Source organism: Oncorhynchus mykiss, chromosome 1 (assembly GCF_057628025.1).
Source record: "Oncorhynchus mykiss isolate SJ-2025 chromosome 1, ASM5762802v1, whole genome shotgun sequence".
Classification (NCBI taxonomy): Eukaryota; Metazoa; Chordata; class Actinopteri; order Salmoniformes; family Salmonidae; genus Oncorhynchus; species Oncorhynchus mykiss.
In genome coordinates, this window is record NC_143022.1 from 64,942,284 (window position 1) to 64,962,768 (window position 20,485).

Below are 20,485 nucleotides of genomic sequence, written 5' to 3' on the forward strand. Positions count from 1 at the left end.
CAGTCTTGTAGGAGTTCCCACATATGCTGAGCACTTGTTGTCTGCTTTTCCTTCACTCTGCAGTCCAACTCATCTCCACGCTTCACGGTGGGAACCACACATGCCGAGACCATCTGTTCACCCACACCACCGTGTCTTCTTCTTATTGGTGTCCTTTAGCAGTGGTTTCTTTGCAGCAATTCAACCGTTTGGTTACCAAGTGGTGCAGCGGTCTAAGGCACCGCATCTCAGTGCAAGAGGTGCCACTGCAGTCCCTGGTTTGAATCCAGGCTAAATCACATCCAGCTGTGATTGGGAGTTCCAAAGGGCAGCGCACTGTTGGCCGGGGTAGGCCGTCATTGTAAATAAGAATTTGTTCTTAACTGATTTGCCTAGTTAAATAAAAGTTAAATAATAATAAAAAAATGAAGGCCTGATTCACACAGTCTCCTCTGAACAGTTGATGTTGAGATGTGTCTGTTACTTGAAATCTATGAAGCATTTATTTGGGCTGCAATCTGAGTTGCAGTTAACTCTAATGAACTTATCCTCTGCAGCACAGGTAACTCTGTGGCAGTCCTCATGAGAGGCGGTTTTTGCGGCTGTACTTAAAGAAACTTTCAAAGTTTTGAAAAGTTCCGGATTGACTGACCTTCATGGTATAAAGTAATGATGGACTGTCATTTCTCTTTGCTTATTTGAGCTGTACTTTTACCAAATAGGGCTATCTTCTATACACCCCCCCTTGTCACAACACAACTATTTTGCTCAAATGCATTGAGAAGGAAAGAAATTCCACAAATGAACTCTTAACAAGGCATTCCTGTTAATTGAAACACATTCCAGGTGACTACCTCGTGAAGCTGGTTGAGAGAATAACAATAGTGTGCAAAGCTGTCTTCAAGGCAAAAGGGTGGCTACTTTGAAGAATCTCAAATATAACATATATTTTGATTTGTTTAACACTTTTTTGGTTTCTACATGATTCCATATGTGTAAATTCATAGTTTTGATGTTTTGTCTATTATTCTGCAATGTAGAAAATAGTACAAATAAAGAAAAAACGTGAAATGAGTAGTTGTTTCCAAACTTTTGACTGGTACTGCATGGTCAATGTGAATTCATATTGTGAGAAGAAAATGCATCAGCAATCTCATGGCATGTTGAACCACAACATTATCAGAGATTTTACTTTCTGGAGAGTTAGTATGCAGGTTGACATCTATTTTCATGAATCTTGCCCTGGAGGCAGCTCTGCAGGGTAGTCCCTTGCTGGCACAGCCACAAAGTCATAAATCAAAAGTCAATCGTCAAGCCACACTGCAAACCCTAATCCCTAACCTTAAATGAAGACCAAAATGCTCATTTTTGTTTTCATGGAATTTATGACAGCGGAAATCGCTAAGTTCTGTCTCTAGAGCAAGATTCATGACAATAAACGTCAACCTACAGTGAGCATGGCATCAGGTTAGATTCATAGAAAGGCATGTACCTTTGGAGATTGTGACATTTTTACAAATCGACTTTGAAATACTGAACTTTTATATTGTTGTGATTTCCATCCATCCATCCATCCATTAATTCACCGACTCACTAATTAATGTATTTATTCATTCATTATTGTGTGGGGAATGCATATTGATTCTCCTTTCTTATGTTGAAATGTTAAGCATTTCTACAACTACACACTAGGCAGTGTGTTTTGCGAGGCAATTACAGTCTTGTGCTTTGCTTAAGAAGGCAAGATGCTCCTCCTGTGATATGAACTAACAACCAACAACCAATTACCAAAACCACCATGCCATGTTACACCAAATCATACCTGCTATTAAAAAGATTACACAACTACCCCCAGATGGAAAATACTGCATTACTTCATTACAAGATGAAATGAATCTTTGTAGACCATACACACTCAGTACTACAACCAATTTAATTTACTGCAGTGGGCTAAATCAGGGTCGCAGAGTGTTTCTTGGTAGTCTTAAACAAATCTACTTTGAAACAAAAGTACACACCTCACACATATGGTTATGGGCTTTAAAAAAAATATGTACCATATCAGATATAGAGTTGAAATGTATTACATTTCGAGTTTGCAACACTTTATATTCATCACAGAAGACTGAAATATAATTTATAATTATGTAAAAAAATTATAACATTCCACCTATGAGGCCACTAGAGGGAGATTTGGTCATTTGACTGCAGGAAAGGGCTACCAGACAGAATGAAAATGAACAGCTATTCAACATGCAAATGATGAAATTATGTTTATTAAACCATTCTAGCACTTTTTCATGTTCATTTATAAAACCGTACATTGTGAAATAATATTTTTTTTAGAGTGCAATTACCCAGAGCTGACTCAGAACAGTCCTCTCAGGAATTAAGTTAAATCTTAACATCCCTTTTGTATCTCAGCAATGCAGATATGGAACATGGCAATCCCACAAGACAACGTCAATCAATCAATCAAATTCTATTTAGCTAACCGACCATTACAATACAGGTATAGCTGAGTGCTTGGAACAATCTAGGCCTAGTTCTTAACTAAGCGTTTTCTTGCTCGTGCAAGGCCAACTGATATAACTCCACAACCAAGAACTTTCCAGAAGTTTTTTGAAATACGAATAGATTAAAAAAAATATATATATTGAGGAACCCCTCTGAAAATGGTCTTCAATGAACCCCTGTATAAAGGTTCAAAACGAAAGCTTTTTGTGATGGGAGGGGTTCGATTTTGAACCTTTTTAAAAATATATTGTAGAGGTGCCAGTCTATCAGATTGGAGGTGTGGCTTTCAGATAGTTATTTTTGGCCACCCGTTAGTGTAAATGTAATTCCTGTTCATCATGTTAAGTTTGTACACTGCAACATTTCCTTGACTATTTATGCATATAATATTAACACTGCTGATTACATATAGTAACAAAGTGTTAACTATTCCAAATTTGGGATTTGCATAGGCTCTTGAGGAACTCATACACCTCTGTTAGCTTCATTGAAGCTACACAACTGTCAGTGTTTAACCCTGACGTGACGACAATACAACAGAACAGATAAAGAGGAATGACAATTACTCTAACACGTGGCCAGAAAAGTATCTATCTTAAAGCCATGCCCCTACTAAGCCACGCCTCCACTCCAGGGTTCCTCCAGGAACCCTTTGCTACATTGAACCATTAAATGTTCCTCCAAGAACCCCTCAACTAACCGAAGGTGCAAATATGAACCATTGACGAGCAATGGCACCTTGTGGAGCTATATGGGTTCTTTGAGGATCTCTGTGGAGGATCTTTGAGGACCACTGTACAGATTTTAATTAATTACATAGATAACAGAATTATCCACATACACTTTCACATCAGATCAAAACAAACTGTATTTAAAGTGCATTTAAAATCACAACACACTTTACAGTAAAACAATAAAGTCAAGCATTTGCAATAAATTTCACAACAATGGCTCAGAATGAAAGCAAACGAAATGAATGAAAGGATGAAAGGAGTTGGATTGTGGCGCTATTAGATTTTGAGAAAGAACTTCTTCCTGTATAGCAGGAAAGCGATGAGGACCCAGAGAGAGGTGGCCCACAGGCTCTGGAACAGCTTCTCCCAGTGGCTGTCCACAAAGCGCATCTCCCAGCTGAAGGGGAAGTAGGACCCCAGGAGAGAGTGACCCACGTACACAAAGATGGAATTCATCCCTGCAGACCACCACAGAGACAGGAAGTCAAGGTATGCAAAAACAAAGGCATGGTTATCAAAAGTGCTTGCATGAATCAGGGAGCCTTTCAGCAACTTATTCCCATTAGGAAAGTTGTCATTCATTCCCAGCGCGAAAAACAGGTTGAAATGACATCATCACAAACTGCTTGAAATTACATCATTATGGTGACATCATTTCAACCGGTTTTGACCAGTTTTGCCCGCTGGATTGTAACACATTGCTTTGTTCCTTGATGTCTTAGCAATGTACCCCTGTGCCATCTTCCTTGTGTACTTACCTGGGTAAATGAAGGGTTGGCCGCCCCACCAGCCCTTAATGTCCATGACGAAATACATGACTCCCAGCAGGAGGAAAGAGAAGCAGCCCATACAGGTGATATACGACAGAGACCTACAGTATTTGAATGCACAACACATATACACTTTATTGTACAAGCTATACAGCTGTAAAAGTTGCACCTGACTCTATCTACTGTATGCTGCATAGTGCACAAATAGATAGTCATTCTAATTCTTGGCTTCTCTTGAAATAAAATGCACTCTGTTATGCACGCACTGTTCTGTTTTTTACACCTGCATGAGGAGTGCACTGCATGTACACTTTTCCATGGGGAAGCTTGGCACTTGTGATTAAGAGTTTGGATGACCAGTACAAAGCGCAGCCATATAAATGCAGAATAGATTTGGCTGCTGATGCTAAGCTACAGTACAGTACAGTATGGTAGGCTAGTACGATGCATTAGCGTCAGTTGCTGGATCCTTGACTCGCGACCCATGGAGCCATGCCGGCGAGTCACGTCCCCGTCTGTTCCAAAGTGCAAGAATGTTTTGATCTAATGTAAAATGGCCACCTCCCAGATCATTGCAGCAGCAGGCATCTTTTATCTCATCTGAAGGAGGGTCAGAAAAAGACTAAGGCCGGGAGTTAATTTCTTTCAGACATTCCGGGCAGGGACTCATACTCAACAGCTCAAAAACCTGAGCATGATGGACTGCCTATAAAACCAGGGCAGGTATAATGGCTAAGGACGAGCTTGGCTATAGAGAAGAAGCTCGTGTGGGAGAATCATGGGAGATTCTGCTTACATATCATAGATGAAACGGTACTCTGTCTGACATGACATTAAACTAATTCATATTCATATTACATGCAGGGTGAGCGTGGAAGAAACACGTCAGCTGCAACATATATGGCTGTAATCATACTACATTTCACGCAAAATCATTACCGTGATTGAAATGTTCATCAAATATTTGTGCATGCGATGGGAAAGTCTAGACATTGAATTCACCTACTTTTTATACTCTGTGGGAATACAGTGAGCGCTGTGTGAGTTGTGTGTGAATTTCATGCTAATATTGTCCCCTGAACTCCATATTGTCCCTCTACACTTTTAGAAAGGGAGGGGCTATCTAGAACCATAAAGGGTTCATCAGCTCTCCTTGTAGGAAAACCCTTTGTGTTTCCAGGTAGAACCTTTTACAGAGAGCTGGCCAGGGGACAGTTTTCCTGCCAAGATGGGGGGCAGGGAGGGAGTATAAAACAGCCTGTTTTTCCTCCTGGCTGTAAAGAAGAGTGATCTTGTCGGAGGATGTATCGCCCGGCTTGCCTCACACTCTCTGACAGCCGGGGTGATTAGTTACAGCCGTATCTGTCGTTAGAGGTAAGTAAACGCGTGTTTGAGCAGGCCTGGATTTGTGCCTGCTGGAAACTCATCCTTTCTTTTGTGAGGAAAAGTGACTGGATTTAGAGGGTCAGGATTCACTTACCAAAGGTTTTTATTGACAGGTATAAATCCTTCGTCTCGCGTGCACTTAGAAAGGATGGCTGCTGAGATTCCCTGAGGGTGGAAATTAAACAGATTTCAAATCGATGCAGGCGATAAAGCCAGCAGTATTGGGTCTGCTAAAACGTGGGCCAACAGAGTCAAGCGAGTCAGTCAGATTAACTGGTTATCTGAGCCTCAGATCAACAAGGTTCCTCACGAAAGAACTGCAAACCAACCGCTTCAAATCCACCTCTACCATAGCTGAATCTCTCCCAGCTCGTACTGGGTTTCAGGGTAAAGCATTTGTAGCCTAGAAGAATAATGCTTCTGTCTACCAATTCTTATAAATAAATATGCATATCAAATATCAATAAACACCTTTATTGCATCATATATATATATATTTACCTATATGAATAATTAAGCTTTATTTCCATTTTTTTGTTGTGCTTGTGCATTCCTTTAAGAAACCCTGTAGATCCGAACCTAAACATGCTTGTTAGGTGGATATCCATCATTTGTATAGATGACAGAATCGATGGTGTGGAAATAGCCTGGCTGTGGCTAGATTGAGTCTCCAGGCTATGCAGGCAGGCAGAATGTGGGCTGGTATGTGGGGCAATCGCTCAATTTCAATCTCTCACTCCCAGCCCTGATCGTTGAGCTTGAATTAACTCTGGCTGCTATTTATTGGAATGAGGAAGCACGGCCGCCCCGGAATATCAAGGCACCCTCAGTCAGACAGAGAATTCATGCCACAACAACACTATTGAAACATCTCATCTGTCCCTCCTAGCGGTGAACTGTCTGTCTGTAGCCGAATCGGTGTATCAGAAAGAATAAGCAAAATTCTCGCTCAAAAAAGAAAAACACAGGAGTTTATTTCACTTTGAGGTTAAAACGGAATGTTTCGCCCGCCAACTGTGTTATCTGTGTATAATACTGTCCCTGGTCTGCCTGAAGTGAATTCTGTGTAGAAAACTGCCTCTGGTCTGTGAGTATCTGTTGTTGGCTGGCTGTATCAGTTAGCTCCTTACCAGGAAGGACTAACTACCAATGTCAAGAGCATATTTCTGATACAAGAGGTTGCTGAAGTACAGCTTTACCTCTCCTAGAAGGTCACATCTTATCAGACAAGTAAATAATAAGAGCTGGTCAATCAGTCTGACTCTTTTCACCATCCATGTGGGGAAAGACACGTAACACTGTTCCATGTGACTGTAAGTAAAATGGGCTAGAATTCCAATAAAAAGTGAATCATCAACCCAAAACCAAAATGCAATGACTTTTTATTTAATTTTACATTTTTAATTGAATATCCAAAACGTATAATATACTTGCAGTGAAACCACTCAACAACTACACCATACCAGTCACCCAACAGACTTCCATTCAGAGTGACACACAGAAGCATCCAGGGTCAATGCCCTGCTGAAGGGCACGTTGACAGATCTCCCACCAGGCCAAAAAACATGAACCCGAACCCTCCAAGACCCCCCCCCCCCCACAGTTCCGCAATAGCTGTCCCTCAACCATTCAAGACCCCTCCCACAGCCCCCCCCCCACCCCAAGAATAAAAATAAAAAATACTATTAATTCCATTCTCCACCCCCAAGAACTCCCCAATGCACCAACAACTAAGAGAATAAACTAAAGAGAAAAAAGACCATTAAAAAAAAAAACATTATTCAATCTCCCGCACAGGAAGTCCACTCCAACTAGTCTCCAATTCCACATCCCATCCCTCAGCTTCCCTCAGCCCATCCCACCTATCTCTGCTGGCCACCCTCTTCGGATTTCTATGCAACAAATATTTTTCAACTATGCTGTGATGTTTAAGGTACTATTTCAATTTATCTAATCGAATAGAATCCACAGATTGCAAGTTGAAGATAAATACTTTTACTAAGAGTATTAGTATATTAGTAATTGACTGACCTGGTCTCTCCAGATCTCCTAACAGTACTATTTCTTGGGTCAATTTTAGATCAATGCTATGCATTTTCAGCCATTCCTGAACCTGAGACCAGAAACAGGCTACCTGAGGGCAATACCAAAATAAATGGTCTGTTGATTCTGTTTACTCACAGCAAGATCTGCAGAGCTTCGATGATTCTATGCCCCAAATCTTCAACATTTTGTTGGTGGCAAGAATTCTATATAATCCTTTTAGCTGAAAAGCACAAAGTCTTGAATCTTGCGTTGTTTTATATATCAACTCATACACCCTGTACCATGGAATCAGGACATAAAAAAATCTCTTCCCAACTATTTTGCAATCTGTATGGCACAGTTGTCAACATCCTGGTCCTCAAATGAAACTGGTATACTTTCCTATTTTTATTTTTAGCCGCCAGTTTTGATCCTTTATATTGGGCAGACAGACCAGTTCCCTACCTCCTCCAGCAGCCACCTACCTCCTCCATTTTTGGGGTAATGCTGTAATCAATTGGTTGTACTCTTGGATTGAGCAGACCTTCCCGTACAATTCTGATAACTCTACCATTCCAATTTACAATATCATTTAAGAACAAATACCCTTTTCAAACATCTTTCCCATAAATACAAGTATTTTATTAACCAGTACATTTGAGTTCAATCATAATATTTGTTGTAATATTTGTTCTATCTTTTCAGGGGGGTGAAATTGAAATTGTAGCCAGCTCTGCAATGCCTGTTTGAAAAAGAGAGATACTTTTCAATTAATCGAAAATGAGACATGGCAATCTGCACAAAGGCAAAAAGGTCATTTTTAAACAATGGATGGGCTTTTCTTAGTAATCTACTTGAGAACCATTTAGGGTTCAAGTAAAACTTTTGAATAAGTGAAGCTTTTAGAGAGAGGATTAGTGCTTTTATATTTAATAATCTCAACCCACCCAATTCATATTCATTTTATAGATATGCACGCTTTATTTTGTCTGGTTTAGCGTCCCAGATAAAGCGAAATAGGTTTTCTATTGAAATTCATTGTGGAGAGCTTGTTTATACAGTGCCTTGCGAAAGTATTCGGCCCCCTTGAACTTTGCGACCTTTTGCCACATTTCAGGCTTCAAACATAAAGATATAAAACTGTATTTTTTTGTGAAGAATTAACAACAAGTGGGACACAATCATGAAGTGGAACGACATTTATTGGATATTTCAAACTTTTTTAACAAATCAAAAACTGAAAAATTGGGCGTGCAAAATTATTCAGCCCCTTTACTTTCAGTGCAGCAAACTCTCTCCAGAAGTTCAGTGAGGATCTCTGAATGATCCAATGTTGACCTAAATGACTAATGATGATAAATACAATCCACCTGTGTGTAATCAAGTCTTCGTATAAATGCACCTGCACTGTGATAGTCTCAGAGGTCCGTTAAAAGCGCAGAGAGCATCATGAAGAACAAGGAACACACCAGGCAGGTCCGAGATACTGTTGTGAAGAAGTTTCAAGCCGGATTTGGATACAAAAAGATTTCCCAAGCTTTAAACATCCCAAGGAGCACTGTGCAAGCGATAATATTGAAATGGAAGGAGTATCAGACCACTGCAAATCTACCAAGACCTGGCCGTCCCTCTAAACTTTCAGCTCATACAAGGAGAAGACTGATCAGAGATGCAGCCAAGAGGCCCATGATCACTCTGGATGAACTGCAGAGATCTACAGCTGAGGTGGGAGACTCTGTCCATAGGACAACAATCAGTCGTATATTGCACAAATCTGGCCTTTATGGAAGAGTGGCAAGAAGAAAGCCATTTCTTAAAGATATCCATAAAAAGTGTTGTTTAAAGTTTGCCACAAGCCACCTGGGAGACACACCAAACATGTGGAAGAAGGTGCTCTGGTCAGATGAAACCAAAATTGAACTTTTTGGCAACAATGCAAAACGTTATGTTTGGCGTAAAAGCAACACACCATCCCCACTGTCAAACATGGTGGTGGCAGCATCATGGTTTGGGCCTGCTTTTCTTCAGCAGGGACAGGGAAGATGGTTAAAATTGATGGGAAGATGGATGGAGCTAAATACAGGACCATTCTGGAAGAAAACCTGATGGAGTCTGCAAAAGACCTGAGACTGGGACGGAGATTTGTCTTCCAACAAGACAATGATCCAAAACATAAAGCAAAATCTACAATGGAATGGTTCAAAAATAAACATATCCAGGTGTTAGAATGGCCAAGTCAAAGTCCAGACTTGAATCCAATCGAGAATCTGTGGAAAGAACTGAAAACTGCTGTTCACAAATGCTCTCCATCCAACCTCACTGAGCTCGAGCTGTTTTGCAAGGAGGAATGGGAAAACATTTCAGTCTCTCGATGTGCAAAACTGATAGAGACATACCCCAAGCTACTTACAGCTGTAATCGCAGCAAAAGGTGGCACTACAAAGTATTAACTTAAGGGGGCTGAATAATTTTGCACGCCCAATTTTTCAGTTTTTGATTTGTTAAAAAAGTTTGAAATATCCAATAAATGTCGTTCCACTTCATGATTGTGTCCCACTTGTTGTTGATTCTTCACAAAAAAATACAGTTTTATATCTTTATGTTTGAAGCCTGAAATGTGGCAAAAGGTCGCAAAGTTCAAGGGGGGCGAATACTTTCGCAAGGCACTGTATATTTTGTGATATGAATACCAAGTATGTCTACTTCACCATCAGCCCATTTTATAGGTAAACTGCAGGGTAATGTAAAAGTAGTATTTTTTAAAAGATCCAATACGTAATATTGTACACTCATAATTAGGTTTTAGTCCACAGAGTACAGACAAGTTATCTAGATCTTCAATGAGACATTGCAGGGATCTAGCTTGCGGACTTAATATAAAACTTGAGTCATCGGCATACATGGACACCTTTTGATTTCTAATCCTATAATGTTGTTATTGGATCTGATTTTAATAGCTAGCATTTCGTTGGCCATAATGAATAGATATGGTGACAGCAGACACCCTTGTTTAACTCCTCTTGACAATTCAAAACTCTCAGAGATAGCCGTTATTTACTATTTTACACCTGGGGTTGCTATACATTATTTTTTTTACCCATTTTATGAGAGAATCACCGAAATCGAAAAAATCCAGGCATTTATAAATCAAATACAGTATTACTTCATCAAATGCCTTTTCAAAAATCTGCTATAAATACCAGGCCTGGCTTTTTAGATGTTTCATGATTATTATTATTTCTAGTAGTTGTTGTATATTATCTCCAATGTATTGTACATGTAAAAAACCTGTCTGATCAGGATGAACAATACCTCCTAAAACCTTTTTAATTCTGAGTGCTATGCATTTTGGTAGTATTTTTGCGACACAACATTGAAGTGTAAGGGGCCTCCAGTTTTTGAGATAGACTGGGTCTTTATATTTGCCATCTGCATCTTGTTTTAATAATAGAGAAATCAGACCTTCCTGCTGAGTACCTGACAGACTACCATTTCTATAGGAGTAGTTAAAACAATCTAACAATGGAGCTTTTAGTATTTCAAAAAAGGCTTGATATACCTCTACCGGTATGCCATCAAGCCCTGGGGTTTTTCCAGACTGAAAAGATTTAATAGCCTCAAAAAGGTTCTTACTCTTTAATTTGGCCTTCGCACTGATCTTTCTGTACGTTTGTTAATTTTCCCTTTTTTAAATATCATTTCGAAAGAATTCCTTACTGCAATGACTTAGCTTGTAGCATGTTTGCATCTCAGAGATACCCAGAGAAAAAGTCAGAAAAGACACCTCTACAGAACAAGCATTACACCCTCAGCTTCTTTGACATGAGAAAACAGATCGATGCTGTGCTTCCAACTGCCATTGGCAGTGTCTTATTTGAATCACTATTTCTGCAAACAGCTTTTGAAGACAACATATTATATATCTGCCTATTCTATAGGACACCTCCAACATAACAATAACATACAGTACAGAGTATTGTAATATTGTTATGGCTGCTAGTGCTAACTGGTCAATTGTACGACAGAAATATCAAAATAGAGCAAACATTGGCCGGTAATGTTTTTACATGAAGGTGGCTTACTTTATCACCCTGCGCCTCTGGGAAGTACAAAATTGATCTAATTTATTTTGGCTCCCCAAGCTACTCGCCCTATAATAACAGTCAATAAGATTCAACCCAAGAAACATAATGGACAGATTTGTCATAGGAGTTGAATATAACATTTAAATGCCTCTGATGGGGCCTCTGATGATGTTGAACTGCTTCACAGAACACACAAATACATTCCCCTTTTTATAGGGTGGTGCATCTGAATCCCATTATACAATCTGCTTTAAAAAGGTATGTTTGTACCTGAAATTGGGGTCTGTTTTGTTCTCAATAATTATCAAAATAATTGCTTCATGTTAACATAATCTACGAAATCAAATATAACTATCTACATCAAAGGATAATTAATTTATGATATAATGGAAAATCAAACCTATGCAAATTTGAATACTTATAATAAGACTTAATAAAACTCTAAAACAAGGCAAATAGCCTCCTCCATTTTACAGTGTTTATAGCGGCCTCAAGATATTCCCATCCGGAGTCTGTTTTGTTCCTTGTTTTTCCTTGCCTTGTTGAGACTTCAAAGGGTTTCTGATCCAGCTAAAACCTCTCCATCACCACCCCTGGTCACCGGGTCCTGGAACTCAAGATCCCTTCCCTTCCACCATAACATGGAACCTCTAACTACAGCCAAGGCCATGTAACTCTGCCAGCTCTGCATCATGCATTGTCCCTCCCATTCTTGACATAATTAACATAGTCCATATGATTAGGCTAAACGTAAAATCACTACATGGGATCTCGTTTGAGTGGAGGGTCAAACAGATGAAAAGAGTGGTCGACATTTCACATAACACTTACAGTTTCCCCCACGGGATAAAGTCCCCCCCAAATGAAATAGTGGCCAGCTTGTATCCCTTTCTTATTTTGAGACCACCCACACACAGCACTATCCCACCAAAACAGTAACATTACCCGTCAATGTATGTAAGAATCACAATGATTTCATAATGACTAATCTTTACATCAATACCACCGGTGTACTTCACTTCTGGTCCTGGAGGACCGAAGCGTATAGGCGTTTGTTCCAGCTCAGCACTCAAACAATGGATCCAGCTTATTTTGGTTTTTGATGACTGGTAGATTTTTCTAATCAGATGTTAGCTGACAATATTATGGTTAGACTGGGACAAAAGTTGTTGAGTACCAGTAGTGAGGAATACTGGTTTATACTGTAGCATAAAACCAGGATCTGCTAATGTAAATTTAATCTCAGGGTAGGGTACAACCATACACTTCAACAGAGCATAGTAAACAGAGAGGAGAACATGAGCTCTTTGCCATGATGTCGGAGCTTAATGTAACTAATATCCAGGATTCGTAAATTCTGAATTCACACATGAGAGACACACAAGCAATGAGAGACACACAAGCAATGAGAGACAGAGACTATCCCTTGGGACAGAAGATACTTGTGTCTGCCCGGAAACAGACATGGTTGTGTTGTTTTAACATACACAGAGATCTCATACCTACTACAGACAGACTGCTAATGAGCTGTTACGACTAACTAGTGACTAAAAAGTGAAACGCCAAATGACTTACATTTCTTTATAGTGCCACATTGTCAAGTGACTTCCCTTATAAACTAAGATATAACCACCAATAGACTAGAGGGGAGAGGCATTTGTTTTAGTCTTTTTTGGTCTTTGGTATTTTTATTTGAAAGGAAGTGATTACATATCTCGCGGGCTGTGGTGTTGACTTATCCCAAAGTAATGCAGAAAGAGACTAAAACATGCCAGTAATATTTCTAAACAGATGTGGGAGGCTTTACAGTACATACCAGGAGGATGGCCCACACTAGGAATCGGGAGAGGACGCTGACATCCTTTTTCCTGTAAAAAATGAGAATTTTTCCCGCCTGTGGAAATAAAGGACACTGATAAGCAGGCTAGGAATACAGGTCATTTAATCATTACTGATACTTTGAAGGAGAAAATCCTTTAAAACAGGTTAGATGTAGTCGGTTAACTAAATTGGCCCATAAAGTGGATGTGGTTGTTGTGTGTCTCTGGTATTGCGGTCATATTTCTCATATCCCTTTGGTGCCAGATGTGGCGTGTAAGTCACTGGCGCTCTCTGATTAATTTGGTGATGATGAATATGTCTCAGCTGAGGACATTAGCATGGGCAAACACAGGCGAGGGGAGTGGACACCTGGCGTGTCGTCTAAGACTCGCTGACTGAAGGGCTCAGCGCTAACCGCCCACAGGGAATTGCGCTATGCGGCTGCTTTCGCATGGCAACTTCCCACTGCGAAAACGGTTTAACACGACGTTGTCGCCATCAAAGTGCAAGAGTTGTTTCAAAGGCTCCCACCCTAAAGACCCCCAAACTCCGTCCTCACCTTCGGGACGACATTCTCTGTCAATAACGGAGAGCAGCTGTGCAGACATGAGGCGGGAAAATGTCCCTGAGACAACCTCCATTTTAGTAGACTACTGATTCAACCTTAGTGTTATGATGCAGGGACAAATCATAAAAAAAATTGAAAGACAAATGAAAAAAGGAATGAAATATCCATACATGACCTTTGTTATTCAAGTTTTGAAATATCGTGAAAACACATGCGTAAGAGGGCCTTAAAGTTACGACTGAGGTACATATCTGGTAAATACGGTTCAAAAATATTGGGTCAAACACTTGAGGACTGCTTACTTGCATCCCCATGAATCCCATGACAATGGAGTTGATAGTACCCAGAACCCCCTCTGGGTCAAAGGGCTGGGTAGTACGATACATTGCCTGAAAAACACAACATGAGAAGAACTAACAAGCCATTTCCCATGGAGCAGGTTAATGTAAAGACAATTTCACTAATGTGAAAACATTTTTTGCATTTGTTTTGTAACAATGTGCTTGCCATTAGATTCCCTACGTTAAGTTGATCTTCTTATCATTTGCTGACCTAAAAAAAGTGTTCAAATCTTAAATATTATATAAAAAATAGAAGAGAGAAAACTGTAATACTCCTTACCTTGCATGTTGGCCAATGGTAGATGTTATCTCCCAATAACCACTTGTCAATGTACCCAGCTGCTCCCCCAGTACAGTTGGGATAAAGGCCATTATCCCCAATCCCACCTGCCCCTAAATAACCTCTTTTGGAAACAAAATCCTAGATCAGACTTCTACATCTATAGTACAAGTCAAAAGTTTAGACACACCTACTCATTGAAGGGCTTTTATTTATTTTTACTATTTTCTACACTGTAGAACAATAGTGAAGACATCAAAACTACCACAGCATTCTGCAACAAACCGCCATCCCATCTGGTTTGCACTTAGGGGGACTATGATTTGTTTTTCACCAGGACAATGACCCAAAACACACCTCTAGGCTGTGTAAGGGCTATTTGACCAAGAAGGAGAGTGATGGAGTGCTGCATCAGATGACCTGACCTCCACAATCACCTGACCTCAACCCAATGGAGATGGTTTTGGATGAGTTGGACCACAGAGTGAAGGAAAAGCAGCAAACAAGTGCTCAGCATTTGTGGGAACTCCTTCAAGACTGATGGAAAAGCATTCCAAGTGAAGCTGGTTGAGAGAATGCCAAGAGTTTGCAAAGCTGTCATAAAGGAAAAAGGTCGCTACGTTGAAGAATTTGTTTAACACTTTTTGGGTTACTACATGATTCACATGAATCACTCCTGTGTTCCATCATTCACTCCTGGGCTGCAGTCACCTATCCGGACCCGTTTCACTGCCTACGCGGAGCCCCACCGGGCCTTCACAACTGGACTGCCGACGTTATCTACCTGAATGAGATCCGGCTGGCTCCTCTGTCGCGACGTTACCTGAACGCCCATCTGCGGCCCGCTAACCGTTAGCTGTCTTACCGGCTGCTATCTGAATAGACAATCGGACAATTTATTTATTTTTATTATTATGTTTTCTTCTCGGGCCTCTATAACTATATCTATTGTTCTTATTTTTGTTGTTGTTGTGTGATTTGGATTAATCCCCTCTACCACACGGAACCCCACTAATCTACTGACCGAACGCAAGAGGTGGCTAACAACAGACTCCATCCTATGCTAGCTTGCAACCGATGGCCCGGCTAGCTGTCTAAATCGCCGTGAGCCTCAACCAACCTCTCCACTCACTGGACCCTTTTGATCACTCGACTAAGCATGCCTCTCCTTAATGTCAATATGTCTTGTCCATTGCTGTTCTGGTTAGTGTTTATTGGCTTATTTCACTGTAGTGCCTCTAGTCCTGCTCACTATACCTTATCCAACATATTAGTTCCACCACCCACACATGCAATGACATCTCCTGGTTTCAATGATGTTTCTAGAGACAATATCTCTCTCTTCATCACTCAATACCTAGGTTTACCTCCACTGTATTCACATCCTACCTTACCTTTGTCTGTACATTATACCTTGATGCTATTTTATCGCCCCCAGAAACCTCCTTTTACTCTCTGTTCCAGACGTTCTAGACGACCAATTCTTATTGCTTTTAGTCGCACCCTTATTCTACTCCTCCTATGCTCCTCTGGCGATGTAGAGGTGAATCCAGGCCCTGCAGTGCCTAGCTCCACTCCTATTCCCCAGGCGCTCTCTTTTGACGACTTCTGTAACCGTAATAGCCTTGGTTTCATGCATGTTAACATTAGAAGCCTCCTCCCTAAGTTTGTTCTATTCACTGCTTTAGCACACTCTGCCAACCCGGATGTTCTAGCTGTGTCTGAATCCTGGCTTAGGAAGACCACCAAAAATTCAGACATTTTAATTCCAAACTACAACATTTTCAGACAAGATAGAACTGCCAAAGGGGGCGGTGTTGCAATCTACTGCAAAGATAGCCTGCAGAGTTCTGTCCTACTATCCAGGTCTGTACCCAAACAATTTGAACTTCTACTTTTAAAAATCCACCTCTCTAAAAACAAGTCTCTCACCGTTGCCGCCTGCTATAGACCACCCTCTGCCCCCAGCTGTGCTCTGGACACCATATGTGAACTGATTGCCCCCCATCTATCTTCAGAGCTCGTGCTGCTAGGCGACCTAAACTGGAACATGCTTAACACCCCAGCCATCCTACAATCTAAACTTGATGCTCTCAATCTCACACAAATTATCAATGAACCTACCAGGTACCTCCCCAAAGCCTTAAACACGGGCACCCTCATAGATATCATCCTAACCAACTTCCCCTCTAAATACACCTCTGCTGTCTTCAACCAAGATCTCAGCGATCACTGCCTCATTGCCTGCATCCGTAATGGGTCAACGGTCAAACGACCTCCTCTCATCACTGTAAAACGCTCCCTGAAACACTTCAGCGAGCAGGCCTTTCTAATCGACCTGGCCGGGGTATCCTGGAAGGATATTGACCTCATCCCGTCAGTAGAGGATGCCTGGATATTTTTTTAAAATGCCTTCCTAACCATCTTAAATAAACATGCCCCATTCAAGAAATTTAGAACCAGGAACAGATATAGCCCTTGGTTCTCCCCAGACCTGACTGCCCTTAACCAACACAAAAACATCCTATGGCGTTCTGCATTAGCATCGAACAGCCCCCGTGATATGCAGCTGTTCAGGGAAGCTAGAAACCATTATACACAGGCAGTTAGAAAAGCCAAGGCTAGCTTTTTCAAGCAGAAATTTGCTTCTTGCAACACTAACTCAAAAAAGTTCTGGGACACTGTAAAGTCCATGGAGAATAAGAACACCTCCTCCCAGCTGCCCACTGCACTGAAGATAGGAAACACTGTCACCACTGATAAATCCACCATAATTGAAAATTTCAATAAGCATTTTTCTACTGCTGGCCATGCTTTCCACCTGGCTACTCCTACCCCTGTCAACAGCACTGCACCCCCCACAACAACTCGCCCAAGCCTTCCCCATTTCTCCTTCTCCCAAATCCATTCAGCTGATGTTCTGAAAGAGCTGCAAAATCTGGACCCCTACAAATCAGCCGGGCTAGACAATCTGGACCCTTTCTTTCTAAAATTATCTGCCGAAATTGTTGCCACCCCTATTACTAGCCTGTTCAACCTCTCTTTCGTGTCGTCTGAGATTCCCAAAGATTGGAAAGCAGCTGCGGTCATCCCCCTCTTCAAAGGGGGGGACACTCTTGACCCAAACTGCTACAGACCTATATCTATCCTACCATGCCTTTCTAAGGTCTTCGAAAGCCAAGTCAACAAACAGATTACCGACCATTTTGAATCTCACCATACCTTCTCTGCTATGCAATCTGGTTTCAGAGCTGGTCATGGGTGCACCTCAGCCACGCTCAAGGTCCTAAACGATATCTTAACCGCCATCGATAAGAAACATTACTGTGCAGCCGTATTCATTGATCTGGCCAAGGCTTTCGACTCTGTCAATCACCACATCCTCATCGGCAGACTCAACAGCCTTGGTTTCTCAAATGATTGCCTCGCCTGGTTCACCAACTACTTCTCTGATAGAGTTCAGTGTGTCAAATCGGAGGGTCTGTTGTCCGGACCTCTGGCAGTCTCTATGGGGGTGCCACAGGGTTCAATTCTTGGACCGACTCTCTTCTCTGTATACATCAATGAGGTCGCTCTTGCTGCTGGTGAGTCTCTGATCCACCTCTACACAGACGACACCATTCTGTATACTTCCGGCCCTTCTTTGGACACTGTGTTAACAACCCTCCAGGCAAGCTTCAATGCCATACAACTCTCCTTCCGTGGCCTCCAATTGCTCTTAAATGCTCTTAAATACAAGTAAAACTAAATGCATGCTCTTCAACCGATCGCTACCTGCACCTACCCGCCTGTCCAACATCACTACTCTGGACGGCTCGGACTTAGAATACGTGGACAACTACAAATACTTAGACTGTAAACTCTCCTTCCAGACCCATATCAAACATCTCCAATCCAAAGTTAAATCTAGAATTGGCTTCCTATTTCGCAACAAAGCATCCTTCACTCATGCTGCCAAACATACCCTTGTAAAACTGACCATCCTACCAATCCTCGACTTTGGCGATGTAATTTACAAAATAGCCTCCAATACCCTACTCAACAAATTGGATGCAGTCTATCACAGTGCAATCCGTTTTGTCACCAAAGCCCCATATACTACCCACCATTGCGACCTGTACGCTCTCATTGGCTGGCCCTCGCTTCATACTCGTCGCCAAACCCACTGGCTCCATGTCATCTACAAGACCCTGCTAGGTAAAGTCCCCCCTTATCTCAGCTCGCTGGTCACCATAGCATCTCCCACCTGTAGCACACGCTCCAGCAGGTATATCTCTCTAGTCACCCCCAAAACCAATTCTTTCTTTGGCCGCCTCTCTTTCCAGTTCTCTGCTGCCAATGACTGGAACGAACTACAAAAATCTCTGAAACTGGAAACACTTATCTCCCTCACTAGCTTTAAGCACCAACTGTCAGAGCAGCTCACAGATTACTGCACCTGTACATAGCCCACCTATAATTTAGCCCTATCAACTACCTCTTTCCCAACTGTATTTAATTTATTTATTTTGCTCCTTTGCACCCCATTATTTTTATTTCTACTTTGCACATTCTTCCATTGCAAAACTACCATTCCAGTGTTTTACTTGCTATATTGTATTTACCTTGCCACCAAGGCCTTTTTTTGCCTTTACCTCCCTTCTCACCTCATTTGCTCACATTGTATATAGACTTGTTTATACTTTATTATTGACTGTATGTTTGTTTTACTCCATGTGTAACTCTGTGTTGTTGTATCTGTCGAACTGCTTTGCTTTATCTTGGCCAGGTCGCAATTGTAAATGAGAACTTGTTCTCAACTTGCCTACCTGGTTAAATAAAGGTAAAATAAAAAATAAAAATAAATAAAAAAATGATTCCATGTGTTATTTCATAGTTTTGATGTCTTCACTATTATTCTACAATGTAGAACATAGTAAAAAAAATAAAAAAAATAAACCCATAGTGTGTCCAGACATTGACTGGTACTGTACATCTAATCACAACACACATATTGTACAGTGTATGTTGATGAGAAAGACAAGGACAATAGTAAAAATGGTTTTCATAATCCACATTTAGTCAAACATACTCAGCTGCCTTGGGAGGCACAACAATGCCAGGCAGGGTCAAGCACAGAGGAGAGAGGAGCACAGAAAAACTGAAAAGGAGGAATAGAAGTGGAGCACAGAGAGGACAGAGACAGGGAGGAAGGAGAGTGAGGAAGATGGATCCTCTGCCTTGGTCTAAATGTACATGACAGACTGAGATTGGCTAATTATCCCCTCTGAAGCAACAACCACAGACCCTTAAATCACAGTGACTTATAACACCAGCTAGCTAGCACAACACATGCTGCACAGTACACACTAACACCTGCCCAGTTAAAGCCACAGGCACAACCACAGCCACAGCATCACCCCAGTTTACTGGTCCAAATATCACATCACCATAGCACATATAAATATCGAAAATAATTGTATTCATTGTCATCACTCCTTGGCTTAAAAATTATTTATAAGGTCTCCATATTAGGACAGTCACCCATCCAAATCCCATGGATGTGTGACTTTGTCATAATCCGGACACCATAATGTAGTTACTGTATATTGTAGAGATAATTGTTTATTGGATTTGGTACATCACATAGTGATAATCTATCAAGGTCTTTATAATGATAATCACATGATAAACTGAAAAACCTTTTTAGTGTGTGTATTCAGGCATTTGACTTACGTGGGACAGTTAGGCACAGGCAATAGAAAGGTGAGACACAGCCATAATGTCTCCAGGAGAATAATGAAGATCCACTCTGGCCAATACAAGACCACATCCTGGACAGGGTCCCACCAGCGATCCTACAGTTAGACCAGGCAAAATTCATGTAATTGCCACATTAAACTTGGCGTAGTCGGCAGGATGGCATTTTAGGGAATAGCACCCTAGCTTGCCTTACATAATGCAAAAACCTGCGCGTAGCAACCACCTACACTTTCTATG

At 41.1% G+C, this 20,485-nt stretch overlaps 1 protein-coding gene across 2 annotated transcripts in view; it reads right to left on the bottom strand.

Annotated features, from left to right (window-relative positions):
- Nucleotides 1–2,233: 2,233 nt before the first annotated feature.
- The window catches only part of si:dkey-192p21.6 (heparan-alpha-glucosaminide N-acetyltransferase), a 47,686-nt gene continuing 29,434 nt past the window's right edge, over nucleotides 2,234–20,485 (bottom strand). For both annotated transcript variants that reach the window (XM_036981856.2, XM_090236666.1), the window contains 7 exons: nucleotides 20,222–20,343; nucleotides 14,507–14,630; nucleotides 14,188–14,274; nucleotides 13,313–13,390; nucleotides 5,481–5,551; nucleotides 3,989–4,101; nucleotides 2,234–3,688 (listed from right to left, as the gene is read on the bottom strand). In XM_036981856.2, coding sequence (XP_036837751.2) covers nucleotides 3,507–3,688; nucleotides 3,989–4,101; nucleotides 5,481–5,551; nucleotides 13,313–13,390; nucleotides 14,188–14,274; nucleotides 14,507–14,630; nucleotides 20,222–20,343 — 777 coding nt within the window. In that variant the 3' untranslated portion in view covers nucleotides 2,234–3,506. The remainder of the gene's footprint in view (nucleotides 3,689–3,988; nucleotides 4,102–5,480; nucleotides 5,552–13,312; nucleotides 13,391–14,187; nucleotides 14,275–14,506; nucleotides 14,631–20,221; nucleotides 20,344–20,485) is intronic.